A 17,425-nucleotide genomic window follows, 5' to 3' on the forward strand; every position below is an offset into this window, starting at 1 on the left:
GGTACCACACAGAAAAGGTAGAAGCTTTGTACATGCAATTGCAAGTCAGGGGGTATGAATATTACATCAGTCCCATCCCTGCTGGGTGGAGTTAAAAAAGAGAAACTCCTCAAGACCACTTTCCACGGATAAAGAGAGGTGTAGCCGTGTGATCAAACTCGAGGAGGTGAGGAAGAGAAAATATTCCTTGCCGTGTGGGAGCTTCCACTAGCGCGTATGGCACGTGACTCATGTTTCGACCGCCTTCCACGCCGCGCTGATTGATGCAAGGCAGATCGCCTCCGCATAACGGCTTCACTGACTCCCCTCTATCTCATTTCATCTCACTTTCGCAGTTTTCATCCATATCACAGCAGTTCGCTTGATCAGACGTTTGATCCGCCCGTTAATAGTCTCAGGGATTTACCCTTCATCATTGGTCTACCTCCCAATCATCACCCCACTTCCTCTGCAATCATCATACATCCGTTAGCCATGGCCGACGAAACGGCCACCACGGAGCAGGCGCCCGTTACCTTCACTGTCAAGTCATCCACAGATGCCAAATATACCCTGACCCTTCCCCTCACCACTCTGGTCTCAGATCTCAAGCAAAAGCTCTCAAGCCCCGAATATGCCGATACCCCCGCAGAACGTCAGCGATTGATCTACTCGGGTAGAGTTCTGAAGGATACAGAGACACTGGAGGCCTACAAGATTAAGGATGGCCATACTATTCATCTCGTAAAGAGTGCTGCAAGCAACCAGCAGCGCCAGAACACAGCTGCTCAGCCCAGCTCAGCCGCTGCGGGAGCTGGAGCAACCCCAAGCCCGGCGGCAGCTGGTGTCCCAACCAATCTTGCGGCCGGTACTGGCAACAACCCTCTTGCTGGCTTGACCGGTGCACGATATGCCGGATTCGCCCAGCTTCCTGGTGCGGGTCTTTTCGGCCCTGATGGTGGGGTAAGTGACATATTATGGGGGATGGAAGTAGTTTAATAATGCCTCCAACAGATAGCTAACATTCTTTGTCCACTTAGATGGGTCCTCCGCCAGATACCGAATCAATGCTCAACATGCTCGAAAATCCTCAATTCCAATCGAGCATCAACGAAGCCTTGCAGAACCCCGCTATGATCGACATGATGATCCAGCAGAACCCCATGCTCCGCGACATGGGACCCGGAGTCCGGCAGATGATGGAAAGCCCAGAGTTCCGCCGCATGTTGACCGATCCGAGCTCGATTCGACAGATGATGCAGATGCAACGGGCTATGGGAATGGGTGGCGGACCTGGTGGCGGCGATAATGCATTCCCCGCCCCGGGGGTGACGAACACGACCCCAGGTTCCGAGCAACAGAACGCGCAAACAAATCCATTCGGGCAGCAAAATCCACTTGGAAACACAAACCCTTTCGGTGCCCTATTCGGAGCTAACCCGTTCGGAGCTCCGGCCCAACCTTCTGCCACTCCGGGCGCCACTCAGCCCGGCGGTGCAGCAGGTGCAGACTCTACGGACCGATCAACATCTGCCGAGGGTCAGACCCCTCAAGCTGCTCAGAACCCCTTCGCATCTCTCCTAAACCCGGCCATGTTCGGCAACGCTGGGCAAGCCGGCCAGGGAGGTATGAACCCTTTCAATCCTCAGCAGAATCCGTTCCTACGTGATCCGGCGCTACTTTCACAGATGATGCAGGGAATGGGTGGACAGGGCGCAGAAGGTGGAGCCGCTGGTGCAAACCCTCTAGCCGCTCTACTTGGGGGAGGTGGTCTTGGTGGTTTCGGAGGTGGCTTCGGCGCCCCACAGCCTACAGACACCCGTCCCCCGGAGGATAGGTACGCCGATCAGTTGCGGCAGTTGAACGATATGGGATTCTTTGAGTTCGAGCGGAACATTGAAGCCCTGCGTCGCGCAGGCGGCAGTGTTCAGGGAGCGGTGGAATACCTCCTCAGCCACCCATGATAATCTCTGGGCTGTTTTTCATTTTCTTTCCAGCACAGCCTTGCGATTACTTTTCTCATGTATTCAACTTCTATTGATTTTGCGAGGTGATGAAAGGCTCCCTCGGTACTTATGACTTTTCATTCCCCTTTTAGCATGCTCATCTCCAGTGTGATCCTTAGCTAGTTTTCCGGATATCTCATCACTCCAGAGCTCATAATAGCATCGGATGATTTCTAATTGATGTTTCTTTCATGCTTGAGATCGCGCGCCAATCTTTTTAAAACTTGAATCCAGCCTCAGCCGCATAGCACAGAGTTGGTGTTATACCAAACCAGGGAAAAGGAACACAGACGTTACATCTTGAATAAAATATGTACACAGTAGCATCGAGATGTCTTTGTCTCTGGAGGATCGCGTACATACTTCCAAGGCTGTTTTCCCGGGGAATAGCATGTTTGGTCATTGTATAGCTAGAAATTTGCTGTCGCACTGCAAGATCTAGAGAAGAGTTCGTCGAAACTAGTTCGAAGAGGTCTTCATATCTACGACAGATGGATCCTCCTGCCAGAGCCACCAAGACCAACGTTGACCAAGGGAGGAGTTAGGTCCTTTCCTAGGTAGTATATATGACTTCTAATCAAGAAAGGAAAGGCAATGATTCTGTCAGGTGGGGTATAAGATCTAAAAGGCCGGGCAGCTTATTGCCAAATCGATGAAGTTGCCAAGTTCATCCTTGCCAAAGCCGTGTACTTGGTTAGTAGGGTATTAGGGTATGATGCTATATATATCGCACAGTGAATCTACTAGGATTGTTCCAATTCTTGTACCTGCCCCTTGAGTAGTTGAGGAGACAAGTGTCTTACAAGATCTACAAGCATCGGTTAGGATATATGCGAATCTGACCATCCTTTTTTTAGTGCCTTTTGTCCATCTATCGATCTGGTCCCCTCCAGGGCTGTTCTGCGCATGGCATTCTGATTAGGTAATCCGGGGCCACGCTGGAGGCCAGGGACAGCTTCACTGTTACAAGCTCACAGTTGCTCAAACTCCTTTCTCAACACACTTATATCACTGTGGCATTAAGTGCCAGTTTCATTCGTTACTTACCTGTTCTGCGGCAGGTTCCTGGCGAGCTGAAGCAATCTGGTGATCCTTCGCAATCTATCATCCAACAAGTGCATCCGACATCAAGTCCACCGTCGAACTGTCCATCGATCCTCTCGACAAAGAACCGCCTGAACGAGATACTGCCTACGACGGTAGTCATTCTTGGCTCACTCTGCTCAATCAACCTTTGCGGATCGACACACCGTAACCCACCGACGTACAACCCTCCATACTTTGTGTACATGCTGGGGCGATAGCTACCCGTTCACTCCGGGTCGAGAACAAAGGAGATCCCTTTACATCTGTTGAACATGGCCTTCGCTCAGTTCTGTTCTCGCCAGTGGGCACTGTGGCTGCTGCTGCTCGTGTCCTGTGCTGGCGCATTCTACATCCCTGGTAAGTACGAAGGTGTATTTTGGTTGGACTAAACATGTGATGCTTACCACTTTCCCTCCCGCTAGGATACTCGGTTACCCGATATAATGACGGTGATCCGATCCCTCTTCTGGTAAACAAAATCTTCTCCGATCACACCCAACTGCAGTATGCGTATTTCGACCTGCCTTTCGTCTGCCCACCGAGCGGCAAAAAGCATGGCGGCTCACCGTTTGGATCTGGCCAAAGTATCTCGCTCAATATTGGCGAGGTACTGCGTGGCGACCGAATCATGACCTCCGACTTCGAAGTTACGATGGGGAAGGATGTTGAGTGCCAGTCGCTCTGCACCCGTGAGGTTAGTCGGTCAGATGTGAAATGGGCTCGTCAACTCGTCAAGGAGGGATACGTGATTGAATGGATTGCCGATAACCTGCCAGGAGCCACGAGCTTTGTAACAGTGGATCGCAGCCGCAAGTATTACGCTTCTGGATTCAAGCTTGGCTATCGAGATATCTCTCCAATCACCGGACAGCATCGGTACTTCATCAACAACCACTTCACGATCGTCATCCGCTGGCGGAGCGTACCGGAAGGAGGGAAGGTGGTCGTAGGCTTTGAGGTGTACCCAAAAAGTATTACCGCCGAGGACCGCCAGGAAAATGGATGCCCCAAGGCTGTCCATAATAACAACGAAGGACTGGGGTTGTATATCGCGCCCAACCTTTCGCGAATGCAAGAAAAATACTCCGGACTGTCATATATCCCAGATGATGATGACGATGACGACGGAGCCACACTGAAGGTCCCTTACACCTACTCTGTCTACTTCCGGGAGGAACCTAACGTTGAATGGGCCAACCGCTGGGATTTATACTTTACCAACCAAGGCGAAAGTTCGATAACGCACTGGCTGGCGATTATCAACTCGTTGACAATTTGCACCGTGCTGGGAGTAACCGTGTTCGTCATCTGGAGCCGCACAGTGCAAGGCGACCTTAAGGGTCGCGGCGATGGTGCTATGGACGACCGGAAGATGAAGGGCCAATCTCGACGCCGGAATCGCAAGTCCGGCGAGAAGAAGGGCGAGGGGCTTCTGGACGATAGCGCGGACGTGGAGCGCGATGCGGACTATTCATCGGACGATGAGGCTCTCGAAGATACAAGTGGTTGGAAGCTTCTCCATGGGGATGTGTTCCGTGTCCCCGCTTATAGTGGTCTTCTTGCCCCCTTGGTTGGGTCGGGAATGCAGTTGTTATTCATGGCTTCAGGCTTGCTCTTGCTCAGCTGCCTGGGAGTCTTGAACCCAAGCTTCCGTGGTGGCTTTGTTAGTGTCGGCATGGGGCTGTTCGTCTTCGCCGGCCTTTTCTCCGGTTATTTTTCAGGAAGACTTTACCAGACCTTTGGCGGAACTGCTTGGCGCAAGAACACGCTAATTGTGCGTATCCTGCTCCAATTATTCATGTGCTATGCTAATCCATCATTCTAGACCGCTTTGCTCTTCCCTGGCCTGGCATTCTGCCTCGTGTTGATTCTGAACTTGTTTGTCTGGGCCCAAGCGTCTAGTACGGCAATTCCCTTCAGCACTCTGATCGGCCTTCTTGCACTCTGGCTCCTCATCCAAGTTCCGCTGGTGTACATTGGCAGCTGGGTCGGCTATGTGCGTGCGACACCATGGGAGCACCCTCTGAAGACGAATGCGATTGCCCGCCAAGTTCCACCCCAGCCCTGGTATCTCCGCAGCCCTCTCGGGCCCGTGGTAACTGGCGTCATTCCATTTGCGGTTCTCTTTATCGAGCTGTTATTCCTTTTCAAGAACCTGTGGCAAGACAAGTCTGGCTATTACTATGTCTTCGGCTTCCTGAGTGTTGTCTCGACTGTGCTGATTATCACCGTCGTTGAGGTGACCGTAATCGCAACATACAGTCAGCTTTGCTCTGAGGTAAGATTGCCCTCAGTTTCAACTATGAATCGCCATACTGACTCCCTTAGAATTATCATTGGTGGTGGCAGAGCTTCCTCACCGGCGGCAGCAGCGCTTTTTGGATCTTTGCCTACTGCATCTGGTATTACCTGTTCAAGCTCCACATCTCCGGGTTCGTGTCAAGCTTGCTATTCTTCAGCTACAGCTTCCTCGCTTGCGCCGTGTATGGCCTCTTAACCGGAACCGTTGGTTTCTTGGCCGCTTATGCCTTCGTCCGCCGAGTTTATAGGTAAGACCGCACCATTCAATTTGGTAGGCAACGCGCTAATCTTGAGAATTACACAGTGCCATCAAGGTTGATTAATTGTTGACACAACTACACCATTCTTTTCTTTGACTTCTTCAATCCAGAGACTCGTTATCTCCTCAACATCTACCTTTTCATGACCCGATCTGCGATAAGCATAGGTGAAGTCTTCTACCACCACGGCGTATAGTGTTCTATTTCCTGCATTTTCTGCCCGTCCGAATTTTTGAGCCTTTGATTCCCACGTCTATGTTGAACACAAGCCACAGATTTTCCTTGTTTCTTGTCTGTGCCCAGTAAGCCAGTATCTTCATCCGCCGCTGTGGGGAGCCTTTCATCTCACGCCAGACTTCTATATTCTGTATACGTCGGCCCAAGGCAACCGAGCTTCCATCACAAATGCACGCCCACGTTTTAGTACTAATCAGCTCTAATGTATTGCCATGTCAGTAAAATCAAAGGGCAAAGTTCCACCTATATAGCATCAACGTCCATTGTAAAGCCAACGTATCCTAGGAAAGCCGGCGGGCAAGGGACATGTAAGTGGCCATTGCCTTTCCTCTTTTCCAATTTTTATCAGATGCCCCACCTTTGTATATAAGTTTACGTTGGCATTTGTTTCACTTTTAGATATCTCTCACTAATCGATCAAATATGGCTGACCGGGCATCCCTAGCGCTCCATATGCTGCAGGGCACATCTTTTCTTCAGGCTGCCACGAATACAAGGACCCTACATCGGGGAGATCACATGAAGCTGTAGGTAAACAAATGTGGTACGTCTTTTTCGCATTATATATTCTCGGGTAATTAAGGGGAGTAGAAGCAGGAGAACGCAACTGCCAATTCTGTCCATGAACAAACTGGGACTTTATAGGCCCCACACGTGGTCTGGCCTCAGCTAGATCTCTCAGGCAACGGGCATCTGGCATCGCCGACATGAAGACTGCAGTCAAAAAGAAGCTTCATTCAAGGGTGGAAATCAGTAATGACAGACTTTTTAAACATATGGATAGCCACACCATCCTGGTTGGGTATGCCGTCTACAGTTGCCACCTCGGCCGCAACCGATGTAAAAATTTGAGCAGCGCAGACTCTGTACGTCGAGCCACTGTACCCTCATCATGGGAACATATTTTTCCAAAGCAGGGAGTGATTCGTACATCATAGTCCTCGTGACTAAACTCATCTTCAAAAGAAAAAGCAACCTACTCTATGTCTCGGGAAAAAGATGCCAACCAAAGCATGCACACCTAATTACGCTAGAGGATATGACTATGTACATCATAAGTCTATATCGGGTGAAACCATCCCGTGTCGAGTTGGAAATCTGTACGTCGATGTAGACGTGGCCATGTGGAGCACGTCGGACATATAGCAATCCCTGTGCATAGAAACGCAAGTACCTATGCTAAGAAACAGCGGTGACTGCGTTTTGCCTCCGAAGTATATACCAATTGTAAATCCGGGGATGATCTTAGACCGCTCCTCATGGCGTGCTCGGAAAGGGGGATTGCTCATTGTGGAGCTATGATACATTAGATTCCCTCTCCTTGTTTCATCCTTGTTTCTTAACAAGAATAGTGAGAAGGAACGACCGAGGAAATGGCAGAGGCAAAAAAAAAGAATCAAAAAGAAAGCATTCCACCGGCGGGCTCCTCCGTCGCTATCTTGGATTCTCACGTCGTCTCTTTTTCCTCCCCGGTAGTGCCCAATAATGCAGTCTGATTGGCTGTTGAGATAAGCAAGTGGAACCTCAGCCCCTAAGCCTCGCCTCTAACCATGTTGGGTCATCCCAGGAGAAATAGAACTAGATTGATTGGCTGGTAAAACAATGACACGATCCTGTGGAGCCCAAGGTTTGCCTAGTGGTCGGCTTTGGGATGCACTAGTCTAAAACAAGTTAGCGTTTACAGGATCCTGTCACAGCGGAAACGCTGCCATGGACGTGGGCTTTCGATGCCGTTACCCACTCCGGGGTCGAGTGCGCGTGTGAACTGCACTGAAGCTAGACTTTGTATTAAATCCCCCGACATTGGCATGATATCATTTTATCGCAATTATTAGTTTTAAGGGGGTGAGGTTTGTGGTGGTTTTACATGCACGGTTGGTATTACGGTGGTATTGTGACTTTCTCAATGTGACAAATGCAACACCTGGACCACACGCGACCCCTATAGTGCCTGTAAAGTGGCGACTCACTCGGCACTTGCCCCGATGGGATCCCATTACCTACAATTGATAAAATTCACCGGTCTTGTGACTAGATATTTGCATTCGCAAGCTGATTATTGCCAAGAGAGATAAGGAAATGTCCAATTGCAGCTAGGGACCTCGGGAGAGAATTGTAGTTTATGTACTTCGTAAAGGTACACAGTAGCACTCGGAATTATCTACTTCGGTATTATATTACAATACAGGTTCTTCCGAACAATCACACCATCGATGGCTCGAATGATTCCATCTTCCTTGCGGGGGAGTACGTCAGTACCGGATCACTTCCCCTGATCTCCGTTGCAGGCGGGAACTATTTCGTACTAATCGATTTAGGATACTACAGAATATACAGCATTCTACAGGGTTTATGGTCAAATGAGAATGAGGAGATACGTATGATCTTCATTGTGTATCGGCAAAATATTACATTAAATACGCAGCCTTTTCCGTCTTGGCCTTCATGTGTTCCCTTTTTTAGCCCCCGATTCTCTGGAATTACCTCTTTTTTTCCATCTTTGGGTCCTTTTTGTCCTTTTTTTCATACTGGTTTTTTTTTTTTTTTTTTTTTTTTTTTCCCTCTTTTTTTTTACTTTCTCCTTTTGTTCCCCACATTCTCCCTCAACTTCATATATCACCCGCTCTCCCTCTCTTTCTTCTTTTCTTTCTTTCTTTCTTCTTCATAATTTAGTCTCTTTTTTTTAGTTCTAACTTCCTATCTACATTGGCCGTCCATTAAACCAAGTATTCATCATGGCCACCAAGAAGCCCAATATCCTTTACATCATGGCAGACCAAATGGCTGCGCCCTTGTTGTCCTTGCACGACAAGAACTCCCCAATTAAGACCCCTAATCTAGACCGTCTCGCCGAAGGAGGCGTGGTCTTCGACTCAGCTTACTGCAACTCACCACTGTGTGCTCCTTCACGCTTCGTCATGGTCAGTGGCCAACTGCCCTCCAAAATTGGAGCCTATGATAACGCGGCGGACCTGCCCGCTGACACCCCCACATATGCCCACTATTTGCGGCGGGAGGGATACCACACAGCCTTGGCCGGAAAGATGCACTTCTGTGGCCCGGACCAGCTTCATGGCTATGAGCAACGTCTGACAAGTGATATTTACCCTGGTGACTACGGCTGGTCTGTCAATTGGGACGAACCTGTATGTCAATTCTAAGAACAACCGTTTGTGATACTATACTAACTGGAATGTAGGACATCCGTGCCGACTGGTATCACAACATGTCTTCCGTGATGGAGGCAGGCCCCGTCGTACGCACCAATCAATTGGATTTTGACGAAGAGGTGATCTACAAGTCAACCCAATACCTGTACGACCATGTTCGGCAGCGCAACGAGCAGCCTTTCTGCTTGACGGTCTCCATGACCCACCCGCATGACCCTTATGCCATGACTAAGGAGTTCTGGGACCTGTACAACGACGTCGAGATCCCGCTGCCTAAGAACGGGGCTATCCCCCACGACCAGCAGGATGCGCACTCGCAGCGCGTGCTGAAGTGTATTGACCTGTTCAATAAGGAGATGCCTGACGAGCGCATCCGTGCCGCTCGTCGTGCGTACTATGCCGCCTGCACCTACGTCGATACCAACGTCGGCAAGCTGCTGCGTGTTCTTGAAAACACCGGCATGGCCGACGACACTATCATTGTTTTCACCGGTGATCACGGTGATATGCTCGGCGAGCGCGGCCTGTGGTACAAGATGACCTGGTTCGAGAACTCGGCTCGTGTTCCTTTCCTTGTGCACGCGCCTAAGCATTTCGCCCCGAAACGCGTGTCTGAAAACGTCTCCACTATGGACCTCCTCCCTACATTCGCCGAATTGGCAGGCGCGAAACTCATTTCCGAGCTTCCCCTTGATGGTGTTTCCCTCGTGCCGTACTTGACCGGCGGCGAAGGTCTCCGCACCGATACTGTCTACGGCGAGTACATGGGAGAGGGCACCCAGGCTCCTCTCATGATGATCCGTCGCGGCCGCTGGAAGTTCATCTACTCGACGATCGACCCACCTATGCTATACGACCTCGTCAATGACCCAGAAGAGAGGACCAACCTCGCAGCTGGCCTACCTATCCCATCGAGTTCCACCCGCGCAGCCGTAGCCAAGCCTACCAACTTGGCTTCATCAATCAACCTGCCAACTCCCGATGAGACCCCGCACGCATCGCCAATCCCTCAACGTGCCAACATCGCGGACTACCCCTTCCCTTCTAACACTCCCCCTCGCACCCCGAGCCCTGCCAAGGTCCCTCTTGCAGTGCCCAACACCACCGAACCAGCTAAGATACTGGCATTCTTCCTCGAGGAGACCCACGCCCGCTGGGATTTGGAGAAGATCCACCAGGATGTTCTGAGCTCCCAGCGCCGCCGCCGCCTGGTGTACTCCGCTTTGATCCAGGGTACCCAGACCGTCTGGGACTACGAGCCACGTATCGACCCCAGCACCCAGTACGTGCGCAACCAGGGCAAGGGTGCCCTCGACGATGTTGAACTCATCTCACGCTGGCCCCGTGTGCTCCAGCAGGCTGCTGCTGCCCATGGGATGTCTGTATAGATCACCTCAGGTTTTCGTGAATATGCTATTGGCTCGGATATCTGTTGAAAATATTGGACCGGTTGCATTTTCTTTTTCTCTTACTTTTTCTCTTGCTTTTTCCTGTCGCATTTCAGCATCATCATTCCTGTTGCCTTTTTGCGGCATTTCCGGAATACGCTTATTTCGGGTTTCATTCCTTTTTTTTTGGTGATGTTTGTCTTTTGGATTTCTTTACGTTTGTCACATAGTAAGGCGCGCGCTATACCCGGGACTCATTTTCCCCAATTTGCATCTTTTCATGCGGGACGGTTGTGGCTGCATGGATTATTTTGTATATAGTTGTGCTTTGGTCCCCCGGGTTGGGTGTCTTACCCTGTACATTGCTGGTTTTTGGATTTATGAGAAGTAGATACAACATGCAATCAGATTGTCAGTTGGGATTTTGTACTGTTTTTCTACATTGCCTGAAGCCGTTTCTTCTAGTATGATAGTCCTGAACAATCCTGGAACTTCATGATTGATTAGACCCTTCTCGCCAATGGCCTGGAATTCGGATGCGCTTGCTTGTCGAGACATCCCAAAATCATTCCTTCAAAACGGCACAAGACAGACCACTGTATATTGGGGGCACCGGATGTAGCTCCCCGTAGCGTTCGTTTCCAGGCAGGGTTGTTAAAGATTCTATGCTCCTTGTATTGATCGTCAGGCAGCCAGGTGAAAAGACAACATTCCTGCAGCAAGTGAATCGCTGGAGACATTCAAGGTAGCCATATTTCATCAATAGCCAGAGGCATATAAGGTTGACTTTCCTACCCTATAGTAGATTCGAGCCCAGAGTATCGCTCGTGTGCCCTGAAGAAGGCGGACTTTTATAGACTGTCTATTGACCGTCACATTTTATTCCTAGAACAGTATCTACATACATGTAGGTAGACGAACATTAATAAGTATGCCGTTCATAACCTCAAAGAATGACCATCCACAACTTACACAGGCAAATATTCTTACCACAAGCAACTGCTATCAACATTGGATCCCCCTCCCGAGTCATGAAGGCAATGGAATAGGTCACCCTTGCGAGCCTAAAGCCTATTATTTTCAATCCTTATATCCCAGACAGTAGCAGAAGATTGTCTTGCTTCCCGAATCGTTCATAATAGCACTTGCCCAAAAGCCTGTCCGTTTGGCATTTCTCGGCTGTGGTAAGACAGAATAGAATATATGACTTCCTCTCGCTTTTACTATCAATTCCAAACAGTTACCTAACTAGATGTCCAGGCCACATCGGTTCTGCACTACTGAGAGCTCTACTACCATCTATTCCTCAAACCGGAAGTCCAATCTCCGAAATTACCGTTGCTCTCAACCGCAAAGAATCAGCAACACGCCTCCAAAACCAGTTTCGCGACAGCCTGGTCCCAGTGAAGATTGTTTCGCGTGAAATATCAAAGCAACGGCAAATGCAGACGCTATCCTATTCGCCTTCCCTGTCGATCAGATCCAGCGAATCCTGGGGGCTGTCGAAATGAGAGAAGCTCTAAAACACAAGATCATTATCAGCATCCTTGCGCAAACCCCGAGCACTGAAATCAGCCGTCTTCTTGGAGATCATCAGACGTCCGGAAATGAAAATACCCAGATTATCCGCGCAATGCCAACTATAGGAACAGAGATCCACGAATCAGCAACTCCCATCGCTGAACCTTCTAGCAAGGCAACAGAGGCAATGGAATTGGCTTCATGGATTTTTAATCTAGTTGGAAAGGTCTTTCACGTTTCGGACAGTTATTTCGATACTGTGACTGGAATGAGCGCATTTTGTAATGCCCTTACGACGGTGGCGATACAAGCTGTTGCGCAAAAGGCCGTTGCTGAAGGGGTCCCCGTGCATCATGCTATCGCTATTTCCTCTCAATGCATTAGAGGGACAGCGAGCATGTCTTTGGAGGGAACTCCACCTGAACAGTTGAAACAGTCATTATCTGCTCGAGGGTTGTTGGAATTGGTTGATTCGGAGCTCACGAGGGCTATTTCCATAGCAAAGAAAGCAAAGAATCGGACGTAGCGTGTGATTTAGATAGCGAACTTGATATTATAACTCTTACAATAACTCTTACAAGAAGGTATATTCCTATCTTTTTTCAATATAAAGTCGGCTACCCCACAGCCAAGCTTTCCGAGCATCCAGGGTTTCCCCTCAAACCCCATTTCGTCATTGTTCAACCCAATTCGCCTCTCTCCTCAACTTCCCAATAGTAACTCTGAAACATATCAATCTCAAAATGCCCTCTCTTACAGTAGCAGTCGCCCAATCCCGCACCCACGACTCTCTAACTGAAACCCTCCGCGCCCTCGAACGAACAACTGCCCTCGCCGCCCGTCGCGGTGTTCACCTCCTCCTCTTCCCGGAAGCCTATCTAGGCGGATACCCGCGGACATGTTCCTTCGGTTCTGCGGTGGGAAGTCGGCACCCGCGCGGTCGGGATCAATTCCTCGCGTACTTCAAGGCATCTGTTGATCTAGGGGATACGCCCGCTGGGGCCGGTGATGACTGGATTGGTCGCAGGCTGGAGATTGCGGAGGGGAAGAGGTTCCGGGGAGACGGGACGAGGGAATTTCTTGAGCGTGTCGCGAGGGAGACTGGGGTTTTTATCGTTACGGGCTTGGTGGAAAGAGCCGGTGGTAGTTTGTACTGTGCTGTTGTTTATGTTGATCCTGCTAGAGGTGTGTTGGGGAAGAGGAGGAAGGTTATGCCGGTATGGATTTCGCTGTCTCTCCATCCCCCCGTTTTATTATCGATCCTATACTGATCTTCATAGACGGGCGCTGAACGCATGATCTGGGCTCAGGGGTCTCCCTCGACCCTCCGCGCTGTTACAACAACCCTAAACGGTATCCCACTAACCATAGCCTCGGCAATCTGCTGGGAGAACTACATGCCCCTCCTACGTCAGAGTCTGTACTCCCAGAACGTCAATATCTATCTCGCTCCCACAGCCGATGCTCGTAGTACCTGGCTCCCGCTCATGCGCACCGTCGGCATAGAAGGCCGCTGCTTCGTGCTCTCAGCGAACCAGTGCGTGCGCGGCTCCGAGCTACCGGAGTGGATTACCGGTGAGAATACAGGTCAAAGCCAGGATCGAAATCAAAACCAAGATATTACCGCGGGTAAATCGCAGGATCCTGCTAGGAAACTATCCATCACTACTGAGGGTCCGCATGAGATTGTCTGGCCGCAAACTCACAGTGAGGTCCAGGGCCAGAGTCAGGGTCAGGACCAGGCTGAGGATCCCCCCGCGCCGAATAATAAGGATTCCCTGGCCCCTTCGAGCTCGGTACGGGATTATGTCTGTCGTGGTGGAAGTTGTATTGTTTCGCCGCTTGGAGAGGTTCTTGCTGGTCCGCTCTGGGAAGTCTGTACGGATGACGTGCCCGATAGTAGCGATGCTGCGGTGACGGATTCCGCACTTGGCATGTCGGCTACTGAGTCTAGTCCTACCGTCGCGGCGGGCGATGGGTTGGCCATCGCGTGCATTGATCTGGATGATTGTGAGCGTGGACGGCTTGATCTCGATGTTGCCGGGAGTTATTCGCGGAGCGATACATTTAAATTCGAGGTTGAGGGGTTGGATCTGGCGCCGCCGCCTTTGTAGGGATCCGGATTTACTGAGTAGGGTATATGGTATTGATTCAAGGTATTGATGTGTTGGGGTATTCACTGAAAGTAATGGAATGAATATGAGTTCGTGGATGAGCTACGAAGAATGCCGCTAAGAAACATGGAATTCCAAAACTTTCTACTCGAAGAGCACAATCATAGCAGAATCCCAGATTCTAGTCGTCAGGGCAAAGGAAAAATAATAAGACTCGACCCCAACCTCAACTGCAAACTGCCACCGCTGAACGACTGAACGCCACGGGATATCAACGGATATTAACAAGTCATGATCTTCGTCGCCATGCCAGCATGTGACACCTCCGTTCTCTATGTACACCCTCCACCATTTAGGTCAAGGGCCATTTCAAGTGGTCCCGAATGTAATCCAGCTGTACCCATCTAGCACCGTTTATTCCACTAGCCACACGGGCGACTTGATCAGCACCGTTGCAGGACCTTTGCCGCGCACTTCGACGGCCAGGAACGCAGCGAACCGGATACGCGGGTTGCTCGGAGCTACATCCGTAGGCTCACTCTTGTCTTCAGCTGGTCCAGGCGCCGGCGCCGGACGACTGGTCTCGCCAGAGGCATGCTTGCGGCTTATCAACGCGCCAAAAATGGACTTCTTCGTGGGCTTTTGCTGTGCCGGTGAGGCGTTCTCTATCACTCCGGCGGTTGAGCCAGATGAGGCATCCCCCTCTACCGCGGCAGGCTCCTCGAGTTGCTCTTGGTCTGAGGGTGGTGGGGGCGGGTGGCTCAGTGCGGGTAGTTGGCCTTCCACCTTCATGTATTGCTCGGCCAGGGAGATTCCTGGTGGGAAATAATCGACGCAGACATCGCGGGCTTCGAGGGGGATTTTCTCGGTGATGTTAATAGAGTTCTCAATGATCATGCGCACGCTTGCCTCTAGCCCTGGCAGCGCGGTTTCGTGCAGCTGGGATCCCATAAAGGCAGCGAGTTCCACGATTAAGTGCTCGACTAGCTCAGCGCGATGTTTTTGGGCTTCGGGTCCGGCTAAGGAATCACTCAGTCCGTCGAAGGTCGTGCGGCGCCAATAGGAGAGTCTCGCAGAGGCATTCTCGCGGTCTTCGTCGGATGATGGTCGCTGCCGTCGCAGGTTCATTTCGATATTCTTCAACTGCACGCTGAATGCTGGCTCCAAAGATGGATGGAAATAACGCTGGAATACTTCTTCTACTAGCCATTGGCTGATTACAGCACGTCCGACCGCGGTCATTTCTTTCGTGCCGACCGATAACGCATCATCGGTGACCATTCCATTCAGCCAGGATGGAATACTGCGCCAATCTTTGCGCACTGAGAATGCTAGGTCTTTAATCGCTCCGTCAAGTCGCTGGAATCGGCTGGTATATTCATTATCGTCAAGTACAGTACGCGACACCGCCATCCGTTGGTGCGCTACCGTGTTCTGGAGATGCTGAACCTGCGCATCCTTTTCAAAGTAGTATCGTTTCACCTTGGAATACTTGGCCTCTGCTCATCGTTAGTTTACTGAAAAGCAAAACCGGAATCAAGATGCTTACGGAGTTCATCATGCTTCTGGATCAATGCCCGCACGTCCACTTCCCCGGAATCCTCGCGGCGGTGTGTATTGGTGGGTGTGCTTCGTCCGGGATCAGGCATGTTGTTTGACACACTACCCTGCCGACTGCGGTTCTGCTGCGGAGAACCTGTGGATCTTTGTCTGTCCAACTGATGGAACTGACTCTGGTTCTGGGATTCCTGCGCGGAAGACTGCATGGCGTCAGGATAAATGGACTGTAACGGGGAAAGCGGCTCGTGAGTCTGCTGGGATGGGGGCCGGGTATTCAATACCGGATCCTGAGGAGGGGGGAAAGCTTGTCCCCGATGAAGATGTTCCGACGCGTATCGCGGTGATTCGGGGGCGATATCGGTGGGCGACGGGCGGACGTACTGTTCAAGCAGGGTTGAGTCGGTGGTGGACCGCTGCAATTTGGTATAAAGCGGCTGCAAACGTTGCTGTGACCACCCGGAGTTGTCTTGGGCGTGAGCTGGATGGGAAGGTCGGGGACCTCGTTGAGCCGGGTATTGCTGTTGGTGGGCAAGAGATGGTGTGGTTAACGGTGAGGGGTTCTCCGCGTTGGAATGCCGATGTGGGTGAAACTCGTCAGACTCGTCCAGGGTCTCTGGATGCAAAGTCCCGGGTGAGGTAGGTTGTGAGATGGGAAGCGAGATTGTTTTGCCCTTCACAGAGGCGCTGCGCTCGATACGGCCCTTTTTGCGATGCGAGTCGTCAGGGGTCACAATGTTGACGGTCGGTCGGTCACGTAAAGGTTTATGACGCTGACTCTGTGACCTATTTAAAGTCTGAGGCTGATTTTGTACAGAACCAACAGAGTACTCGAATTGTGAAAGGCGCCGGTCTGAGTCGGCGGCTATGTTGGGGTCCGGTGGAGCAAACGCGGGGCGGGCCAACTGTTCGTCGCTGCGCATAGAATGATGACTTGTCCGATTCGAAGGCGACCTGCTTTTAAAGAGGTTGCGCATCACTGCTTCTGATGAGAAAAGAAAAGGGGAGAGGGAGAGAGAGGGGCAGAGGCTGAATTGGTGGACCTGGGGTCGACGGGCCGTGATTGGAGAGCTTGTTCTATATATAGGGTAAACAATGGACGGCGTTGGACTTTGCAGCGCAGTATAGTCACCTACGTACAGTATTTGAATGCTGTAACTGATATGATGGATAAATTAATAGTATAGTAACTAATACAACTAGTCCGCGGGTGCTTGTGTCAATTACATGTGACAAGTGTACGTAGATATCCTCTCTACTCTATATCAGTCTTAACTACACCTGGGACGGCTATGTATAGCCATATGAACAGACCTCAAAGAAAAGTAAGCATTTGAAAGAACAGCGTTACAATTTCATATAGGCCATCTAAAGTGGAATACTCTAGACGATATGGAGGGACACTGAACCGAACACGAGCCATATACGAGCCTCGTCATCTACTACTCCGTACATACATACCACACTTCGGCTATAAACCGCCCCCAAATTCTCTGAGACTTTAAAAAAGAAATTAAGGACCCGCTCTTCAGGCGAAGCAAATTATAATTCCCAGATGAAGTACCATTCCCCACACCAAGAATGGTATGGAGTCGAAATATGTGAGAAAGCCCTTCCTCTGAGCCTCGGACCAACGCGTCCGGGGCTGAGCTCAAGCAGACACGCGTACGGAGTAGACAAAAATCGATATGTTACCATTAGGCTCTTTTACTTCATAACTCGAAAGCGATACTGCTCCTTCCGATCCAAAAATACAACCTTGTCCAATAACCCCGCCGCCTCGACCATACGCTTGAAATCTTCTAG

At 50.6% G+C, this 17,425-nt stretch overlaps 6 protein-coding genes across 6 annotated transcripts; 5 read left to right on the plus strand and 1 right to left on the minus strand.

Annotated features, from left to right (window-relative positions):
• Positions 1–474: 474 nt before the first annotated feature.
• On the plus strand, positions 475–1,943 carry N7525_006082 (ubiquitin domain-containing protein DSK2; the record flags this gene model as incomplete). The annotated part of the gene is made up of 2 exons (XM_002564105.1): positions 475–942; positions 1,020–1,943. 2 exons carry the CDS (start codon positions 475–477, stop codon positions 1,941–1,943), a joined length of 1,392 nt encoding a protein of 463 aa, XP_002564151.1.
• Positions 1,944–3,343: 1,400 nt separating this feature from the next.
• On the plus strand, positions 3,344–5,695 carry N7525_006083 (transmembrane 9 family protein; the record flags this gene model as incomplete). Its single annotated transcript, XM_061213602.1, has 5 exons — positions 3,344–3,428; positions 3,494–4,845; positions 4,897–5,349; positions 5,400–5,620; positions 5,677–5,695. 5 exons carry the CDS (start codon positions 3,344–3,346, stop codon positions 5,693–5,695), a joined length of 2,130 nt encoding a protein of 709 aa, XP_061070623.1.
• Positions 5,696–8,604: 2,909 nt separating this feature from the next.
• N7525_006084 (putative choline sulfatase) lies at positions 8,605–10,427 on the plus strand (the record flags this gene model as incomplete). The annotated part of the gene is made up of 2 exons (XM_002564101.1): positions 8,605–9,015; positions 9,069–10,427. The coding sequence occupies 2 exons, from the start codon at positions 8,605–8,607 to the stop codon at positions 10,425–10,427; spliced, it is 1,770 nt and encodes a 589-aa protein (XP_002564147.1).
• Positions 10,428–11,934: 1,507 nt separating this feature from the next.
• Positions 11,935–12,474, plus strand: N7525_006085 (pyrroline-5-carboxylate reductase family protein; the record flags this gene model as incomplete). The annotated part of the gene is made up of 1 exon (XM_002564100.2): positions 11,935–12,474. One exon carries the CDS (start codon positions 11,935–11,937, stop codon positions 12,472–12,474), a length of 540 nt encoding a protein of 179 aa, XP_002564146.2.
• A 217-nt stretch (positions 12,475–12,691) lies between these two features.
• Positions 12,692–14,062, plus strand: N7525_006086 (nitrilase; the record flags this gene model as incomplete). The annotated part of the gene is made up of 2 exons (XM_061213603.1): positions 12,692–13,165; positions 13,229–14,062. The coding sequence occupies 2 exons, from the start codon at positions 12,692–12,694 to the stop codon at positions 14,060–14,062; spliced, it is 1,308 nt and encodes a 435-aa protein (XP_061070624.1).
• A 414-nt stretch (positions 14,063–14,476) lies between these two features.
• Positions 14,477–16,596, minus strand: N7525_006087 (uncharacterized protein; the record flags this gene model as incomplete). Its single annotated transcript, XM_002564098.1, has 2 exons — positions 14,477–15,561; positions 15,612–16,596. The coding sequence occupies 2 exons, from the start codon at positions 16,594–16,596 to the stop codon at positions 14,477–14,479; spliced, it is 2,070 nt and encodes a 689-aa protein (XP_002564144.1).
• Between the last annotated feature and the right edge of the window lie 829 nt (positions 16,597–17,425).

Source organism: Penicillium rubens (genome assembly GCF_028828025.1).
Source record: "Penicillium rubens strain IBT 27055 chromosome Unknown utg000002l_segment0_segment0, whole genome shotgun sequence".
In the NCBI taxonomy this organism is placed as follows: domain Eukaryota; kingdom Fungi; phylum Ascomycota; class Eurotiomycetes; order Eurotiales; family Aspergillaceae; genus Penicillium; species Penicillium rubens.